General features: G+C 35.1%; 1 protein-coding gene across 2 annotated transcripts; it reads right to left on the reverse strand.

The window, feature by feature from the left end:
• Positions 1-1,518: 1,518 nt before the first annotated feature.
• LOC120086896 (poly(A)-specific ribonuclease PARN-like) lies at positions 1,519-10,865 on the reverse strand. Of its 2 annotated transcripts, XM_039043711.1 has the most exons (8): positions 10,327-10,864; positions 9,798-9,928; positions 7,568-7,759; positions 5,919-6,031; positions 4,306-4,422; positions 3,834-3,948; positions 3,522-3,737; positions 1,519-2,405 (listed from the first exon to the last, which is right to left on the reverse strand). In XM_039043711.1, the coding sequence occupies exons 1-8, from the start codon at positions 10,641-10,643 to the stop codon at positions 1,750-1,752; spliced, it is 1,857 nt and encodes a 618-aa protein (XP_038899639.1). In that variant the 5' UTR covers positions 10,644-10,864; the 3' UTR covers positions 1,519-1,749. The 2 variants fall into 2 exon arrangements, with proteins under 2 accessions (XP_038899639.1, XP_038899638.1); XM_039043710.1 differs by having other exon boundaries at positions 3,522-3,948; positions 10,327-10,865.
• Between the last annotated feature and the right edge of the window lie 9,373 nt (positions 10,866-20,238).

Raw genomic sequence — 20,238 nt, forward strand, 5'->3', positions numbered from 1 at the left:
CTTAAATTATTTCAACTCACATCTAACTCAATTATACAACTATGCAAACTGTATAGCAAACTCTGCTTATCTTCAACGATTATTCAATCTAATGTAATCGTGAATCATGCAAGATACTATTAGTGTAGTTTTTGCGTGTTAAGTGGGTAAGGAGACATTTGTTAATAATATTTGATTGAGTTTGTAATAAAAAGACGTATTAATGTGAAACGATTTATATGTTGTAAAATTGTAACTAGTTTTAAATGCAATAAAAATAAAAATAAAAATAATATACAAACCTGCCTATTGCAAAATTTAGAATTTGAAAGTAAAAAAAATAATAATAATGATGATTTACATACTAAAATTTTGAAACTTCAAAAAAAAATAATATTGATCAAGAGAATTTTAAAAAAAATAAAAATAAATTAATATATAAATTAAAAATTAAGAAAGACAAATAAAAAAAAAAAAAAAAAACAAATGCCTTCCATAGTCGAAGTCACGACCCAATAAAGTATAATGCAATTCAAAGGCACCTCCTTCCAATCGGCCATATGTAGGAGTGTACAATGTACATAGGTTGCGTTGAAGATGTTTTGTTGGATCAACTCAAAAATTCTTCCAACTCACTCAATATTTTGTGGAAATTTCTTCTTTTGTGAAATGAAATTCATCCTTCCGACTAACTCGTCGAATGATCTCTCTTGTTTAATGGTCATTATTGGCACATGATTGGCTTACATTTTTTTTATTTTTTATTTTTGGTTCTTTCTGATATTCTAATTAGATTGCTACTGTGAATCTCATTGAACTTTCTTCCATATAATTCTTTTTGTTCATAATCCCTAATTTTCAAACTCCTTTCATCTGGTATATTTTGTCAACAGTATAAATTAATTTTGTTTTTCTTAAAATTATTTAGTGAATTTTTCTTTTTGTCATTTTTTTTCCTAATGAAAATCAAATTTTATTCAACACGATGGCAACTTTTGTTTTATATGAATGAATGACAACTTTAGTCCGAGTCTCCCACCAAAATTCACCTTTTTTTAAAAAAAAAAAATAATTTGATATATTCATATATAATTTTTAATTTTAAGAATAAATTACGGTCAAGATTACCTTTTTAATCCTCAAAGTTAACGCTTTCTACTACACAAGAGAGATGAGAATTGCACTGTGAAATTCTCATATTTTCATTATGAAGGATCACCCTTATGTATATAGAGATATCCCTAATTTAGGAATCCGCAAAAGAATAAAATAATACTTTTACTAAATGGGCAGGATTGGGCTAACTTTAACAAATAAAATTCCTTTCCTTCAATTCATTTCTCAAACTTTTAGTCTGTCTCTTTTAAAACTTAATGACCAAACAGACATCGACCAAAAGTATATTTTACCAAACAATAGTCTAAATTGATATACTTACCAAAGTTCAACTTTTAGAAGTTTAAATTGCTTAGTATAAATTGATATTTTCCTCTATATAACTTGAACTCATCCTCCGATTCATGAATCTGGTGATGTAAGTTGATTAAAGCCACAAGTTATTTTATTGCCCTAAAATAGGCAACAGTATGTATAATATAATGGAAAGAAAAATATTCCATCTTCATAAACTTAAGACTTACTCTCTCAGGAATGGACCAAAACTTCAAGGTATATCATGGGTGCCAAATATCAGTTAGAAAATAGGAAGAATCACTCCAATATTCCCTAAACTATCTGAATTTTGGCAACCTAATCATGTCTACAATGGTTTCAAAGATCATTCAAATAAATCAAAGAATCATTAGAGTAATTGATGTCTAACCGCACGGTTTCGGGTTCAGCTTCCAAAATGGAATGATGTTCTTCTAACATGGCTCTCTCCAAGGACTCGGCTAAATCTGCTTCCCATAAATCCAATCTACAGACTCTCTTATAAGTTTCATAACCTGCTGCTCTTAGCCCTTCTGATACCATCTCTCTTAAAGATCCCACTATGCCATCACTATTTATTGCATCAAGGAAGGTCTCGGATAATCCCGGTTGCCAGAAAACAACAATGGCGCATTTCTTGTCCACAAACCGAACATCAAACTCTTCACAGAAAACTTCATGGGAACCTTCAAGTGCAGTTTTCAGCAACCGAGCAGTCATCCCATCTCTAAATCCCCACAAGAAAATCAAATGCCTACAGCTAACTTTTATAGCATTCTTTGCCCAGATCTTAATGTTCTCGTCCTCAGGTTTGTGGTGGTAAGGGGAGAATGAAGAAGAAACATTTGCACACTCATCGAGCATTGAGGCCAAACGCTTGTTGTTGTTGGATTGGACACCATCGAGATCAATTTTAAGTACAGAGCAGACTTTTGCAAACAAATGGCATAACCATATAGCATTATGCCCATGAAACTTGTGATCATTTCCTGTAGCTGCAATAGAACATTCAAAAGTTAGCAGAAAGCTTTTTTAGTCTAGGGACCATGATGGTGATCAGTGCTCTTAGAGATGCAGGGCTTGTAAAAGTGCAAAAGTTCAATGGAGCCTAGATGCACAACAAAATAGCGAGACTTACGTGGATACTCAATAAGTGACAAACACAACTAATTCACTGACAAAGTAAAAAGGGATGTAATGAAAAAAGATTTTTTTTTTTTTTTTTTTTTGGCATATTACTTCTGTAAAACGAAATAGATGGAACCTATTTTCACTGATTGGTAAGACAAAAGACAATCTAAAAGAACCAAGGCCTAACAAAAGACTTAGTAATGTCGATCTGTAAAGAAACGGGTGTAAACATACAAAATGCAAATCACAAATTTAGTCCAGTCCGAACTTTCAAAATACAAATTTAATTCCTAAACTTTGATAGTTTGATACATTTTTGTTAACTTATCTTTTGACAGTTTAATGTTCCATAAGATTTAAAATTCAAATTTATTTATAATAGATCAGTTAGCTTTTAAAGACTTTAAATTTGTTAGGAACCTCTTAGACATGAGATTGAAAGTTCAAAGACCTATTACATATAAAATTGAAAGTTTAAGAGCCTATTATACACTTTTGAAAGCTTAGAGACCAAATAAAAATAATATTCAAAGTTCAGAGATTAAATTTGTAATTTAACGAGAAAAAAATGTCTTCAGTACTTGATCGAGTGAAAGCACTTAACTTAGGCACACCCGTGCCCATGTCCTTGTCAACATACGTTTATTAAAACAACGTAGGTAGATTTAAGGCTGTCTCTCTCTCATTCTCACAAACACTCAGTGAAGAAGTGTTTTCCACTGTATCAGAAAGTACATATTTGGAATGATTTTGAAATTGTTAAAATCACTCTTGTCAGAGTAAAAATCACTCCAAAACACGCTTTTAATCACTCAAATCAATTTAACATTTAATTTTACACTTTTCAATGCAATTTTCATATCATCAAAACTGATTTTGAATGATTAAAAACACGTTTTATAGTGATTTTAAAAGCGACAAGTAATTTTAACCATTTCAAAATCACTCTCAAACATAAGAAGTTGGAAAAGCTGTCAAACCTTCAACAGGGATATCCAAATCAACAGGTGCATAATAATGATTCTTCAAGTAAGAAAGAGCTGAAGTTATACTGGTTGGCTTATTAAGGCCACCAATCTTGCTCATCAAATGCTTTACATCAAGCACTCGTGGGAAAACCAAATGCAAGGAGGATGCAAACTCATCTATATTAGTGGGCAGAGGAGCAAGGAATTTAGAATGAATAAATGTAAAATCTGCATCCAAAACAAAAGCATTAGAACAAAAATTAGAGAACAAAAGAAAAACAAAGAAAAGAAAACAACCAAAAATAAAGAATATGAGGTAAACACCATTAAGAGAACTGTAGGAGATAATAGGTTTCTGTGAAGCAGAAATCATTTCTATCACCTCTCGAAAACCACGAATTTTCTTGTTCTCTTCCTCTTCAAGATTTTGAAGCTCCTTCTGAACAGTGAACAAAAAAAAATTTACAAGTTTTACAGAGCTGGATGACACATTCTAGCAAATCCATCTAAAATTTTGCTTTATACAGTTAACCCATCAGTCTAATACATGGAACCATAACTCTCAATTTTTGGAAGTTAAAACCTTATTCCCATTCTGTACCATATCTTCATCTTTGTTCTATAAAAAAAATAAATAAATTTAAGACATACATATTTTTAGTTATGCCAATGCATAGGTCAGTTGAAAATGATGAGAGGATCAACTGAAGCACATGAACTTCTACAAAGAGCTAGCAAAAGAATCGATAGTTTAGGAACTTAGAATGTGGAAATCCAGTGAAATATATACTGGTACCTCAAGCAGAATCTTGTCTTCTTTTGAGCTTGTCAAAATGGCACGAATTGCTCGAGTTCCTCCACTCTTCGCTGGAATCACCACAGGAACCAGGTCATCAGAAAATTCCATCAACAGCTACATAAAATACAGAAAAGAATATAAGTCAACACATATAGTCCTCCTGCAGAAAAAGCAAAATGTATAAATACATCGTTCTGCATGAAGCAAAAGTTTAGATCATTACAGTAAAAAGGATCACATTAAGAATAAATTTGAATACATATGTTCACTCTTAAATTTAGTCATTTAAGATTTTTTCCCCTGATAAGAAACATGACTTTCATTAACAGGAGATGGTCATTTCAGAATGACATTATAGTTTTTGCTTGGTACATTGTTATGTACTTAGTGTCATATTTTGTAATTTCAAAGTTCATGGGTTTTTACTCCCACTACCATCCTTGTTTCCCATTGTTTCCTCATCTCTCTCTCAGTTTTTCCCCCAATGGCTTTCTTTGGGCCATGTTGCCTTCTTTAGTGAATTATGAAAGATTGGAATTATAGGTTGAGATCTTTTTTAGCAATATCTAGGGAATTATTAAGGGTACTATGAGTATGAGGATATTAAGAGGGTATGCGTGTCATTATATATTAATTAAGGGAGTTGGTTAGTAAAGAGTCGTTATGAAATAAATAGAGTGGGTAAGAGGGGTTTAAGGGAGGTAGAATTTTGGAGGTTAATTTTCGAAGAGTCCAAACCTTGGGTATTGTAATTTTCCTTTAATACTTGCTATTTCAATCAATTTCTATTACGTGACAATGTTTCAGAATAATGAGACTTAGGTTTTAGTTGATTCAACTTGCAAAATGTGGGGATATAAATTGATTTCTTCCCAATAACTAAGTAACCAACCAAAACAAGTCATAGTACATACTTGATAATGATATTACATCAACTTAATCCTTTAATTGTGATAGTTATATCTATTTACTCCCTAGACTATAAATAGAGTTGTAATTAGCTTTGAACAATGTAATCCTATTGTATCAACATGGTTTAGTTAGCATGACATAGCAGACAAAAGATAAGCGGTGACAGCTTGACAAAATAGGGTGGCATGGTCTACAAAAAAAAAAATTGATATATTGCTTTGAAAATGCCATGTAGCAAGTGTCACCTTTTTTTTGGACCATGACCAACTATCCACTTTTTTCAATTGTTATCCATCATATCATATCAAATCAGCCAATTTTTATCTGGTACCAGTATTAATAGCAAAAATTAAATAGAATAACAATTAAAGTTCATGGATGCAATGGAAACTATTTAAGCCAAGTCATTAAATAGACAACCATAAACGTCCATGTATTAATCAGTAATTTTTACCTTAAATTACGTTAACATACATGATAAGCTATTTTATTTAAACAATGTGTAATATATATGTAAAGTTACTAAAAATAACAACATAAATAAAAAAGATCAAAGATGTATAATTCTTAATTACGATATGGGTTTGCTCAGGAAAGGGATATTTCTGGAAATGTACAATGTACAAGATAATATAGTATAGTTTAAAAACATGCAATACACATGTTGAATCACTCATAAGTTGAAAAGATCAAGTTACCTCTAATACAAGTATAACTTGTCGTTCACTACAAACATCTATAGTCATAGATGGCCTTGATCCATACTGCTCCCTACCAGGGATGAGCTTTTCCAACAAACTTAGCAGCCCGTCTAAATTACGGAAACATTACCTTTACTATTTCAGGAAACAAAGAAATAAAAGTGGTTAAAAAAACACTTTAGTTCTTTGACTTTCATAAAGTAACAATTTTGTCTGAGCTTGAATTTGTAACAATTTAATGGAAATTTGTCAGAAATAACCTCCTCAAGTTTTTATCTTTCAAAACTAGCACCTTTTTTGAAAACTCGTTACAGTAATTTTTCTCAATCCATCTCGCCCGAAATCGACCACCGAGATTTACATAAAAATTTAACTTTTCTAACTTACCGATTGCTTTGGGCTTTCCCGGTAAAATCCAAGGTAGTTAACATCGAGATTCTATCAATTTTTCTAAATATTATGTAATTTTTCCAAATTTTATATCAAATATTACCTATTTTTCAAATCTTTCAGCCCAAAGATCAAATTTTGCTAAAAATTAAGATAGATTTGGGAGATCTCGATGTATCTCGGGCAAACTTAACACCGAATTCTATATTTTGGGTTTTCTCAGTGAAATCTTGAGTAGATTAACACCGAGATTCTTTATATTTTCCCAAATCTTAATTTTTTATTTGCAAAATTTGATCTAAAATATAAAAAATCACAATGCACTTGATCCATTTAAAAAATTGTAACCGGTAAATTCATTTGTAAATTTATATATTCATATAATTGTGAAAATAGAAATTAGGGCAAAATTTTGAAAATTATGTAAAAACATGATATAAGATATGGTAAAAATAATCTAGTTTGGAGAAAATTTGAAAAAATATAAGATTTGGTATAAGTTTTGGAAAGATTATATAATATTTGGAAAAATTAGTAGAATCTCGATATTAACACTACCCAAGATTTCACCGATAAAGCCCAAAACAATCTATAAGTTAGAAAAAGTTAATTTTTTAACTAAATCTCGATGGTCGACCTCGCTGGAGATTGACTGAGAAAAACTAATTTAACTATTTTTCAAAAAAGGGTATTAATTTTGAAAAGTGAAAAGTTGATAGTGTTACTTCTGACAATTTCCACAATTTAATCCACGTTCTTTCAAATTTGTAATAATTTAGTCCTTGAATTTTATTACGTAACAATTTAATCCTTATACTTTCAAATTTATAACAAATTAATCCCTATTGTGAAAATCTCATCAAAATTAAGTGCCAACTTTTATTACATAGGATTACTCTTTGTAGTTTATAAACACATTTGGTCCCCAGTCAATTTAATGATTTGCATAGCAAATAAATCTAATTTAATTTTAACAATATTTTTCATGATAGGAACTAAATAGTTGCAAATTTTAAAGTACAATACAAGGACTAAATTGTTATAGCCTAAAGTCAAGGACTAAGTTCTTACAAGTTTGAAAGTATAGGGATTAAATCATTACAAACTAAAGTTCAGAGCCAAAATTGTTAATCTAATAAAAGTTCAAGGACCAAAAGTGTTCTTTAACCTAAATAGTTTAAAAAACGAGAGAGCAAAACGAAAAGAAAAAACCACGACGAAATTGTTTTATAAAGCAAGATTAAGTCAAAACTTACCACTTTTTTTTGAGCTTGAATTACATGCATCTTTCCAGTTCTTTACACGTGATTTAACCCGTTGAACAAAAATGGAATCGGCAACTGACGGTTTAGAAGAAGATTTCGCAACATTAGTATTAGATGTTAGAGTTGGACAGCCCATTCGAACTTTTGCTATGAACTCTTGAGCTCTAGATAAGTATGATATGCCTGAAACCAAAAAGAGGGAAAAGACTATTAGAAGTCAAAGGCGAACATCTATTCGTGGAAGAAGTGCTGTTATAGGGAAAAGACTATTAGAAGTCAAACTACAATATAGATGATAGATTCAGCATACAGATAAACAATATTCAAGTTTATTTTTCCCAAAAATCAAGCGACAAAACAACCAGAAAGCAATAAATAATATTTGGGTTGATAAAAATTACATGAAACAAAAAGATCTTAAGCAATCCACCAACAAAAAATTGGAAGACTGGCGTTCAAATGTATAAATACTATATGAGCCATATGAATCTCAAAACAAGATGATTTGTAGGGAGAGTTGGGTGGCATTTTCAGCATCTGTGATTGTAATCCTAGCTGATCTTTAGTTGGGAATTTTGATGTTGAGAGTTTTGCCCGAAGAAATCTTTGAGATTGAGAAGTCAATCAACTGGACGGATGCAAGCCTACCAAAAGTTTCTTGAGAAGTATAGTCTTTTTTATCCTCCCCTCATGATGTCAAATTACTCTATCTAATTTGTGTACTAATCTCCCTTTTTTCTGGAAACGAAAACAAGGCTTTTTCATTGAATTGATGAAATAAGTCTAATGCTCAAAGTACAATGTAACAACTAAGGAAAAAAGAAAATACAACATAGAAATCGGAGCAGCAAGAACAAAATAAAAGATAAAAGAGACCAATCCTTAAACAACAATGTTTTTAAATGCCCAAGGCGCCTTAAGGCACAATGGCTCTCTGGAACCTAGGCGCAAGGCGCACAAAAAAGTGCAGGCTTTTTTTTGTGAGGCGCACTATATATAAAAATATTACATTAAAAAGAGAGTATAATTGAAGTGGAAATATGGAAAAAAGGGACCCAAAATACAAGAAAATTTGCATTTAGGTTTGGTAAACTTGATCCTTTTAGTTAATAAAGAAGGAAAATCCTTAATTAATACTATTTTTTAAAAATAATTGAAAAGCCCCAAAGTGCAAGGCTTTGATCCTTGGGGCTTCACAAAAGGCGCGCGCCTAAGGCGTGTCTTATTTTGTGAGCCTTGCTTTTCCAAGACGAGGCGCCATACCTGCGCCTTGGGCCTAGGCGCGCGCCCAAGAGGGCTTTTTAAAACACTGTTAAACAACACCCAATAAACAGACGAGCATTCCTCTAGCAAAGTACAAGACATGAAGCTTGAGCGTCATAAAGATTTGAAAGCAGAGGAGACTTGAGAAGGAACTCATAACCCGTTTCTAGTCAGCTAGATATGTTTTTGCTCATAAAGGGCAGACAAAATATTTTGGGGATATCAAGCCATTGGATTCCCATGGATGAATCTGACCAACAACAGGTCGTTTTGTAAGTCAGATATAAGACGGAGTCCTTGTCATTTCATATTTGGAAATGTGTGATTAAAGAAACCTTCTTTCAAGTCTTCCTACCTCGACTAATAGTCAGATGATATGGTTGGGAGATGGGAGGCATTTAGGTTTACAATAAGATTGAAGTCCCTAAAGTTCAAGCCTAAAGGATGGAACCTGAGGGTCTTCAAAAGTTTTTTTTAACGAAAAACAGGAGATTACTAATAAGATAAACAATTTACATGGAGTCTGTGGGGATTTTGAGTGTGGAAGCATCGGAGGAGTTAATTAGATTGAAGGGGAATTTTGAGACTTATTCGATCAGAAGAGACGGCCCAGACACAAAAATCCAAGATAAAGTGGATTAGTGAAGGTAATCGTGAGACATCTCATTTTCATTTTAGGAGACTTAGGAACTTAATTTCTTCTCTTGCCCTATGTAATGGGAACAGAAATTCAAGGGCCAGTGGGATTGAGAATGTAATTGTGGACTGTTATCTTTCCTATGAATACCCCTCAAATTCATTCTGCGCCCTTGCTGAAACCTTGGAAGGAAGGTGGTTTAGGGATTGGAAATCCGAGTATCTGAATTCCTCCTCTATTAGTTATGGTGTCTCTCACAAATCTCAAGTCTTGTGGTCAGTGAGAGTGAGACAGAAGTAAATTGTCCAAAATAAGGCTTACCATCATATATGCAAGCATCAAAGTCAAAACCTTCACGAGCCATGGATGTTAGATGTGAAACTTGACATGAAAAACTGTAAGAAGGCATCCCAATGTTCAGTTCATCTCTGGGGAACAAATGAAAGTTGTACCTACACCATTGAATGAAACAGACTTTCAGCAATCAAATTTGTATCAATCACCAAATGATAAAGAGAATTCGAATTTAGACTTCCAAATGATGATGAACATGCAAACCATAAGCAAAAACCATTATCAAAATATCAGCCAGAAGCCATTGAACATCCCATTACCACCTTCCATTACAAATCATACTCATCTATGATTAACACAAAATATACTCCTCATCCCTACTCCAGATTCCAATGAAAGAATTATCGCTCAATTCTAATTTTCAAGAAGAAACCAAATTGATTGCAAGTGCAGAGAAATATTCATCAACATAAAGAAACACCCAGTTCCCAAATCCTGCCCTAGAGTACAAAACTCCAAACATCCGAACATGAAGATAAGCGGCGAAGGGACTTACGGATGGGCGATTAGCTTGGATTCCCTGACAGAGAAAGGGCAGAGAGCGAATTGAAGGATCTGAAACTTCTCAGCGGCGTATTTGGTTTTGCAATAGGCGGTATCGTAGGTGTCGAACGGCTGAAGGCGGTGCCAAGGAAAGGAAGAAGAACCCGTGTTTTGAAGAGAGAGTGCGATGAAGTCGGAGTCGGAGATGTGGTTCTTCAGCTCCCCCAAGCAGCCATGGAAGTCGGAACTGCGAACTTGCCTGACACTCCATTGACTGGTAGTAGTATAGAGGCGTCTTTGCAACTGGACAGATGAGAACCGAGACGCCATAGTTTCCCGTTAAGATCTCACTCAAAATTCATGGCGGTCTGGCGGGGAATGACGAAATGAATAACGAGCTCTCTTATATGCCGAGTGTCACAAGTAGACTCTTTCCCCACTGGTGCAAACAATAGTGGCGGCACGCAAGTGTCCACGCACCAGGCAAAGACAAAGGGGCGACTTAGGAGGACAGTGCATCCGATGCACCATGTTAAGCGGGCAAACGTATCAGGTTAAGCAACAAGAAAGAAGACAAATATCAGTGTCATCGACGGTATATCAGTGAAAAGTTCAGTAGGGGCCAAATAGACCCCGGGCCATTACCATGAAATTCAAGGTTCAGTCTCGAGTTTTGACGAGCGACTCTGGTATTAGATGCATATTGAGGAGATATACAAATACTTCGAATTTCGTGTCAATCATAGTTTAGATGAGTACTCTATGTTAGCAAGTGACTCATAGTCAAATCTCTCTACAAGGGTGTCGAAGTAATTTAGCTCATAATGTACTATGTGGGAGGTGTCAGACCCCCAAGATTCGAAAACATTTGGCATGGCAGGAGGGCCATGTCGAACAAGCGAAGAGCACCCTAGGGCTAACTAGAGGTTAGCCAAGACAAATGCCCAAGGTATCAAGGGCATGCGAGCTGGCGCATCAGGCTAACTGGAGGTTAGCATGTCACTGGGCATGGTATGGGCAGGCAGCCCACACCCTGTGCTTAGAGGTCAACACAGGCACTCGATGCGCAGGAGGTGCACACAAGAGTCCCAAGGCGTGCGTTCAAGCTAGGGCGAGCAGAGTGAAAGAATTGAATCCTCAGCGAAAGCGAGTGATCGCCTTGTACTAATTGATTTTGTTTTGGAAAAACTCAAAAACGAAGAAACAAAACAGAATTAGGATAATTATTAATTTTACACAGCTATTGCGTTTTGTTTGATGCGATGACTTTTTGCCTTATGTCGTGCTCTAAATCCTAAATAAGATGAATATGTTACCCTAATGCAATATTTTCTCTAACTAGATCCAAGTGCAAGCCTAATCAGAGTACCCTTGGTGAGATCTAAGGTCGATCACAGGGTCATATGACTAAATGGTGATGAAATGATTGTTTGATCTTGACGCGATAGTTTGAATGATTGTTTGATCTTGACGCAATAGTTTGCTCTTTAAGTATACGATGAAAGTAATGTTCACTACTAATGGGTAAATTACACGATCAATGGAATGAATGATGATGTGTGTGCGTGCGATGACAATTACGAGTATTAAATGAAGCAGCGTGCATTGAGAATGGATAAAAATATCAATGATTAGGCAGGGCTTGAGAAAGGTCCACTAACATTTTCCTAAGCAATGCATAAGTCATGCATTCATGCGATAAACTTCTAAAGTAATAAACTTCACCTTTCAGTGCTTTGAGCCACAATGCCCTATCTCTAGAATGTATAAGATGAGTTTTTGATTGCGAAAAGTTAACATAATTTCTAAAGTCACTTCTATCCTTGTTTAAAGAGCTCCATAATCTCTTACTTTCTCAAACAGTTGATTGTTTCCTACTAAGACCAATCTCTCTATTTGATCTCAGTATCTCATTTTGCACGCGTTAAACAAGATGAACGCCTACTCATGCACATCTTAGTAAAAATGTTATTTTATCTTTCTCAACTCATTAAGAATTTAGTTGTTCATGCATATGAAAAGAGACATGGATGGATAGGATATGGAAGAAAGTGCATTCGTATTAAGCAAAAAGGATTTTTCAATCTCTATAGATTTAATACAAATAAAGATGACAAGAAGAATGTATTAGAATTAAAAGTGTCAAGTTGCAGGTCACAATTTCTTGCGCTTTTTGGCTCTAGTGGTGGCGGCTTCACTTAGGTTGCAATGGTGATGGAGGTCTCTCTCTTCTTTTTCAGATAAGAACACTGCATTCTCACTCAAAATTCTTCAAAAGGAAACTTGAAGGAGTGGTGGTTATGGCAGAATTGAGGTGAAAATTTGACAAAGCTTCAACCTCTTTTGATGGTGGAAGTTCTCCCTTCTTTTCATTCTCTTGATGGGCTATTTATAGGCGTCGAAATGGAGGTTTTGCAGCCTCTTTCCAATGATGGTCTGATACCTTTACATTTAATTCCATGTTCTGTTGCACTGGTTAACTGTGTCACTGATTCATTGGTTTTGTCGTGGTTGTCTCAAATTAGCTGCCCACTTGCATCTTTTGATTTAACTTCCACTGCCCACACGTTTTTCGTCTTCTATCTTTTTATCGCATGATATTCCATCGTCGTGCTTTTCTGTATGCAAGATTGGATGCTGAGCTGATCAATGCATTTAAGGTTGCAGCTTTTACTCTTTTGGTCGTTTTTGCTTGATTTCATTCAAATCCTACATTCAATAATGAAAAATTTTACAATTTTCAATATTATAAGCTTTGTAAACATATAAATGCAGAGAAATATTATTTGCATGAATTTCATATTAAGCTAATGCCTTTTTCTCTAATTTATCCTAATTATTCTAAGTAAAAAAGTACAATAACTTATATTTCTACAAGTTATCACACCCCCAAATTTAGAATAATGCTTGTCCTCAAGCATGTATTTAAAGCCTTGGTATATATCTCAACTCAAAATGATGCATTAACTTGACCTCTCAACATGCTCCCTAGTTTGATTTATTAGATTGGCATTTCGCCTCAAAGTTATTCACTTTCCTATGGAAATATTTCTTCAAGCTTATTCCTCAAAATTCCCTTACTCATTTCTAGGAGTTCTTATTTCTCTTTTCAGAAATAGGCTTATGGTTCAAAAATATAAAACTTCTTTTTATTACCTTTGTTATTTTATAATCTTTATTGAATCATGCGTTGATTCGGACCTCTCATCTTCATTTTGGCTTGCCCCCACGGGTGTCATGCGAACATCCAACTACAAGCAAGTGCTCTTCTCAACTTTACTCCAGCCTTGGTTATATTTCTTTTCATTTTGATATAGGCGTTGGAGTTTGCGTTGATCATGGTTGCCTACCTTCGTTTTGGCTTGCCCCCACGGGTATCATGCGAATATCCAACTACGAGCAAATACCAATCTCAACTTAACTCTTATCAGGCAGGTTTATCCTTGCGCTACAGCGGAATTATTATTTTCAATTTTTTTATGGAAGAAAAAGAAGTTTATAAGATTGAACACATTAGTTCAAACCTCTCCCACCCCCAAATTTAGAAGGCAGTAAGGTCCTCGTTGCTGAAATTGAGTTATGAGAAATACTTAGAAAAATTTTGTAAAAGAGGCTTGAGGTAAATCTTGCGTGCATATTAAGTTAACTAAATTTTTCCTAAGGCAAAATATCCTAGAACTGAGTTTTCAATGCCAAATCTAAGTGTTGGTGAGCAAAAAATTTATCATCGAGGTCATATGCAAATGCACCAAAATAAAGAGGAATACAGAGACAATAAATACATACAAGCAACAAACACGAGGAAAAATTATGAGAAAAGTGAATAAACTTGATAATTCATTCAAAGCAGATAATGTATACAATGTGTTGATAAATTACAAAACTTTGAATGAAATTACAAAAACGAACAACACCCCCAAATTTAGATTCCTCCCACGTTGTTGTTATCATTGGGTGCAGTGGGAGGATTTTTATCATTGAGGAAGTGAAGGGGATACTATAGTGTTGGTGGGATGGTTGGAGCAAACACGCGTTGAACAAAAACATCATGAATATAATGCATCAACGTGTTGAACTGTGTGATTAAACGCTGGGCTTGCTTTTGCACAAAATCACGGAGCTCAACCTGATCAGGGAGAAGTTGTTCTTGTTGTTGAACTTGGTATTGCATAACTTCTTTTAAGCCATCGTGCTGATGCTGAAGGATTTCCTACTGGCTCTAAAGCTCATCTTATTGTTTGAAAATATTGTTTAATGACTCTTGTTGGGATTGGTGTCCTAATTCTCCCGGAGTCTCGTAGTTTGTAAACTGTAAACATTGTTATGAATAAAATAAGAGTTATTTTATTTTGCATTTACTCATATCCAATAAACAAAGCTTCATGGTTATTGTATGAAAACTTAAGCATGTATATGAGATATACAAGTGGATCATGCCTTAAGTGATAACCTAAAAAGATCTGTAGTATAAGGATTAAGGAGGGATACCGGATCCTTGTGACACTACGGATATGGCCCACTTTGTAGAGGTTTACAAGTGTTGTGAACTACTACAGATGGTAGATCCTGACCATTCATGTGGAGATATGCGAGCGGGGGTGTCCTATACAAAGAGTTTATATAAGACCGGATCACGAGATGACTAGTCTCTTAATATAACGTCGTTGATACTTTATACTTACATCTCACCTAAACGACCATAGGTGACATGATCTTAATCCTGAGTGTTTTGGGAACTCCAGCCTTTGAGGGTGGTCCTTTGATTAGTATGAGTGAGAGTGGCCAGATTGCCAACTGAACAAGCCTACCTTTTTGGGGATTTGTCTGATTAGGGAACTGGGATCTCAGTTACACAAGATGGAATTTACTCATTCCCTGAAGCAGGGGTAAGTAGGTAGATTGCTCCCTTAAGGGCTGATTCCAAGTCTTAAACATAGTGGCCACAACTTCTTTTTGGAAGAGAGGACTCAGTCATAGTAGGACTATGGCTTATGTTCATTAGAGGGATCAATAGTACTTAAGGAGTTAGATGTAACTACAGGGGCAAAATGGTAAATTAGCCCAGCTGTACTTACAAGCGATCTGTGAAGGGTTATCGCACTGTTGATTGGTTGATATGGACACAAAATATATCTGTAGTAAGGAAAGTGCAGTTGTTGGTCTTTAGTGGAGTGCCCAACAGTTAACGGATGGTGGATCCCGTGACTAAAGAGTTTAGTCAGTTATTCACGTACCGTTGAAGCTTCAAGCTATAGGTTCATAAGGTCCCCTTGGTAGCTCAATGGATTCAAGTTGAAAATCAGTCCTTGGTGTTGATTTGAAATGTTCAAATTGACAAGAGGAAATTCAATTATATATGATATAATTGGTATGATGCATGAGATACATCAAGTGAAGGATTAATGTAAATATGATTTATATTAAGTACCATAAAACAGAAAAAGAACTATGGTTTGTATGTTTCATGAGATTAAATATTAAAACTATAGGTTATAAATATGATATGGTAAGTTGGTTATCATATTTATTTATAATAATATTAATTATTTGATAATTATCTCTTTTTCTCTACTAACCAATTGAGTGGGAGGTTATTGGTGGTTTTATGGTAACTATGAGATAAAAAGAAAACTAAATTTAGAGAGTTGCTTAATTCGAAAAAACTCACGGAATGTTGTCGAGTGAAATTGTTTCATTAAACGATAGCTCATGGAGAGACTAAACAATCGTGGAGTGTCAATATACGATAGTTCACTCAGCTGGTCGTAACTAAACGATCGTAGGGCATTTATATGATAGGCTGCCTTTTTCTACACGATTGAGTATTCGTCTATACGATAGACACTTCCTATCTCCCACTTGCTCAATCGTCTACACGATTGTTGTTCCTCTAGTCTCTTTCTCTAACCAAGTCCATACAGAGCCCACAACTCTTAGATTCTCACATCGAGAATACCAAGGTAACCATTGTGGTGGTTTCCTCACTCAACTCGACTGAGTTCGAGGTTTTGGAGGTCGTTCGTTGTATGTTCGCATTGTTCATGTGGTGGTTGCTGTTAATCGTGTTGTGTTGTGGTCATTGTGTTGAGCGTTCATGTATTGATGTCTTGGAGACTGAACGAGCATTCATGATCGAGGGAGTTTGAAGAATGAGTCTTCAAAGGTATGTATAATCTATCCCTTGATTATCTTGTAGGCATGCTGTAATTTCTAGTTGTTGCATGACCAGTTAGTTTCCGTTTGTGTACTATAATTGTGTATATTCAATATCGAATGGAATTGTGAATGATCCTTCCGTTGCTCATGAAAATCCTCATGTTTGATTTCCTTCAACTCTATGGAGAACCCCATTATCCAAGTGGTTATAGAGCTATTCCAGCCTTCAGTATCTTCATCATCAGGCTTTTAGAGAAGGCTACGTTGAAGTATATCTTTCGCAAGTGGCAGCCTTGTACTGGATTCCCCAAGAGCCGCTTGAGTCTTAAACAGTTGTTCTCGATGTAGCCAAGATTCCCATAATTCGTTCTACTATGTTAGGATGTTATCTTGCTGCATTGCCAACTGATCAATTGACTGACTTAGAGGGCATAGAATTTTTTGTTAAAATATCTCTAGGTCATACATGTCGATCTCAACAAAGTCTACAACGAGGGTTTCTCAGACTCAGAGTCCAATCATCGTGAATACGTGCGAGGAGGGAGACACATGCTGAAATGACCTCTCATGATCCCGAGTCACCTCGGTGTGGATTTAATAGGGAAGAAGCAGTGTAGTTTTTTTTTTTTTTTTTTGGAGAAGGTGATGGTGGAGTCCTTTCTCTAAGTTTGCTAAGAGGAGTGGAAGGTATTCTGTTCAGGTCAACAGATGTAGGCTTGGGACATCCTTCTCGTTTCTTCTTGTGGGGGGAGAGATAGTCTCGATCCTCAAGTTATAATGCGACGGAAAAGGTGTCCGGTCAATCACAGCAATTTTGACCTATGACCTTCATTCGTTGGCAAAGAGAGAATGTCGAGTTCTTTTACCTTTTCTTCTTTGATAACTGACACTATAATTTCAAAAGCTCTCTTTACCAGTCTTCTCCCTTTTTTGTTGTGTTGGTTGTGGTGAGGGAGGGGCTTGCGATTGATAGGGTCGCTTGTTTATTTTAACAGCCTCAACCACCTCAGGTTAAAGTGGCGAATCCCTCAACAACCATCAGAGGGTGTTATTAGTGATGATTCCCTTCACATGCACCTTCAATTCATCTTCCATCAAGCCCACCCTAATGCATAGCCTTATCACTGTGAATGAAAATAAGAGTTGCCCTCTCAGCCTGTGGAACACCTCCTTAATTTGGGCAGCAATTATTCGACCTACGTCCATTGAGATGCATCATGTGATGCAGAAAATTGCCATAACTCTATCCCTTGAGATGGAGTGGTCGTATGTTCTAGGAGTCAATTTCTTCTTGACAAAGTATAGCCACAAGTTTCCCTCGTGAGTGATATAACTTTGGGCCAACATTTTGATTCCCTTATGATAGATTTTCCAACTTGACCCAAGCTTGGTCACCACCCTCAATGCATTCTCCATTTCCTTTAGTGTTGATTCTTCAATTATTCTATTTCCACCAGCCTCTGGGTTGTTAGGTAGGTTAAAAAGTTTGTTTACCCTCTTGTTGCTAAAAGACACTCTGGTGCCATTAAACTTGACACGGTGCTCCACTTTGTGGGCTGAACTGTTGTAAAATGCATGCATCACTGTGGGATTGAGCGCTTGGGGGCCTTCGTAGAATTCTTGCCATCCAAAGCGTCAATAGTGTGATGAAAGGGGTAGTGGGTGTTGATAATTTCCTATAACTCGCAATTCGTGTTAAACATTTTATTTATCAATAAAATATTATTGAGTAACTTATTCGATAAAGTTGCTGATTTTGCATTCTATTATGAAAATCCAATAAACATATTCATGGCTATAGTCTGAATACTTTAACTTTATGTAGTGACATAAACAGGATCAAGTTAATAGTGTATAGCCTAAATGATCTAATAAGTATATGGATGAAATTGGGTATATCATTTTGGTAACACTATTGGATGTAGCCCACTTTGTAGTTGTTACAAGGAGTTGTAAAGTGTTACAAACGATGTAATCCACAAATTGTTCATGTAGGGACATATGAATGGGGGCATCCTATGCAATGAGTTTGCATATAGACTGGACCACAAAAATAGTCACTTTTCTTTATAACGATCGTTTACTGTTAAAACTGACTATTTCATTATTAAGTAACCGAGGTTAACTCGATCTTAATCCTAAGCTAGCTATGAACTTCTGTTTGTTCGGGATATCCTTTGATCTGTATAGGTGAGAGTAGTCCAACAACACTGCTCAATAAGCCTTCCATTTTAGGGATAAGATTGGATGAATAGCTGGGGACATAGCCCTACAAGATAGCATTCACTCCTACCCGATTTAGGGTTAGCAGAAAGGTTGTTCTCTTAAGTACTGATTCCAGGTCTTGAACAATCGGGGCCTCGCCTTCTCATGATAGAGAAAAGACTTGATTCATAGGTATTATGAATAAAAAATTGTTCATTAGAGGGTCAGTAGGAACTTAAGGAACAAGATATATTCACAGGGGTAAACGGTGATCTTGACTCAGCTGTGATTACAATCAACTTGTGAATGATCGACTTACTGATTATGGTTATATCAAGTGGACATAATATATCTGCAATGAGAGGAGTTCAATTATGGACTTTAGTGGAGTGATCCATTAGTTAACGAATTGAGGTTAATTCGGTATAATGAGTTTAGCCAATTAATCTCGGATCGTTGGAACCCATGATCTGTAGGTCCGCGAGGTCCCCCTACTAGCTCGTAAATGGATAAGCTTTAGAGTAGCATGATAAGTTAATTTAAAATGTTCAAATTAGAATTAAACGGAATAGGAGAATTTATATTTAAATATGATTTAAATATATGAAGGTGGATTTGTGTAAAAATTAATTTAATATTTGATATTAAATTAGTTAGAATTAACTGAATTATTTAAATAATTATTTATTAATTTTATTAAAAAATTAATTTATGAAATTAATTTTATAAAATAATAATATTTTCAATTTTAAAATCAAATTGATGAAAAATTGGAAAATTGAAAAATTTGCACAAAAATGGAAAAATGGATTTTTCCATTACCATCTTCAAATAGCTCACACAAAACCGATTCACATTCTCTTCAATTACTCCCAGCATGAGCTGCATCTCATGCAACCATCTTCTTTGCATATTAACCTGCAATAAATAAAGAAGATTGAAGTGGAATTGAGGCATGCAATCAAAGAGTTTTTTAAGAAAAATTCGAGCTGAAGAATTGTTCTTCAAAGTGGGTTATAGCAGTGAGCTACTCTCTTTGTTTCCATTCTTCAAACTCTTCTTCAGTCCCACAACTCATTTTAAAGCTCCAAGAGGATAGTGGGAAAGATCTTGAGGTGGTTCACAGTAAGTTTCGGAGAAGACAACAACTAAGAATCAAGATCTCGAAGAGTTCTACAAAGATATGACTTCAAACCTTCTTATATTAGATGAACATGCTATAGTTTCTGCCAAAATTAATGAATTATAGTGCTTATTGATCCTTGTTACTTCCATTGTATGCTGATACATTCTTACAGTGGGGTGCTTTCAGGGAAGAACCCCATTTCTATTAGTATAGAGTCAAGTGGCGACTTTTCCTTCGGCGTCTCTTCCCCTTCAAGCTTTGTTTCCCCTTTTTCCTTTCTTCTTTTCTTAGGGATATCAGGCACTCTGCTATTTTCTGCCACCTCTCTCCTTTTTACTTTCTTCGCAGGTTTCTTAATCAACGTTTGCTTTTCCACACCTTCCTTAGGCTAATCTCTTTTTTTCTCAACATCCTTGTTTTTCTTTTTCTCCAAGTCCT

The sequence above is a fragment of the Benincasa hispida genome, chromosome 9 (assembly GCF_009727055.1).
Source record: "Benincasa hispida cultivar B227 chromosome 9, ASM972705v1, whole genome shotgun sequence".
NCBI lineage: Eukaryota > Viridiplantae > Streptophyta > Magnoliopsida > Cucurbitales > Cucurbitaceae > Benincasa > Benincasa hispida.

What these genes read in the sequence shown, in the direction of transcription:
- LOC120086896 (XM_039043710.1), bottom strand. Translation starts at nt 10,643, where the DNA reads ATGGCGTCTCGGTTCTCATCTGTCCAGTTGCAAAGACGCCTCTATACT. An exon ending in TCCAAGCTAATCGCCCATCC is followed by an intron (nt 9,929 to 10,326) that starts GTAAGTCCCTTC and finishes TCAATGGTGTAG; the next exon opens with GTACAACTTTCATTTGTTCC. An exon ending in TTTGGATATCCCTGTTGAAG is followed by an intron (nt 2,406 to 3,521) that starts GTTTGACAGCTT and finishes GTTCTATTGCAG; the next exon opens with CTACAGGAAATGATCACAAG.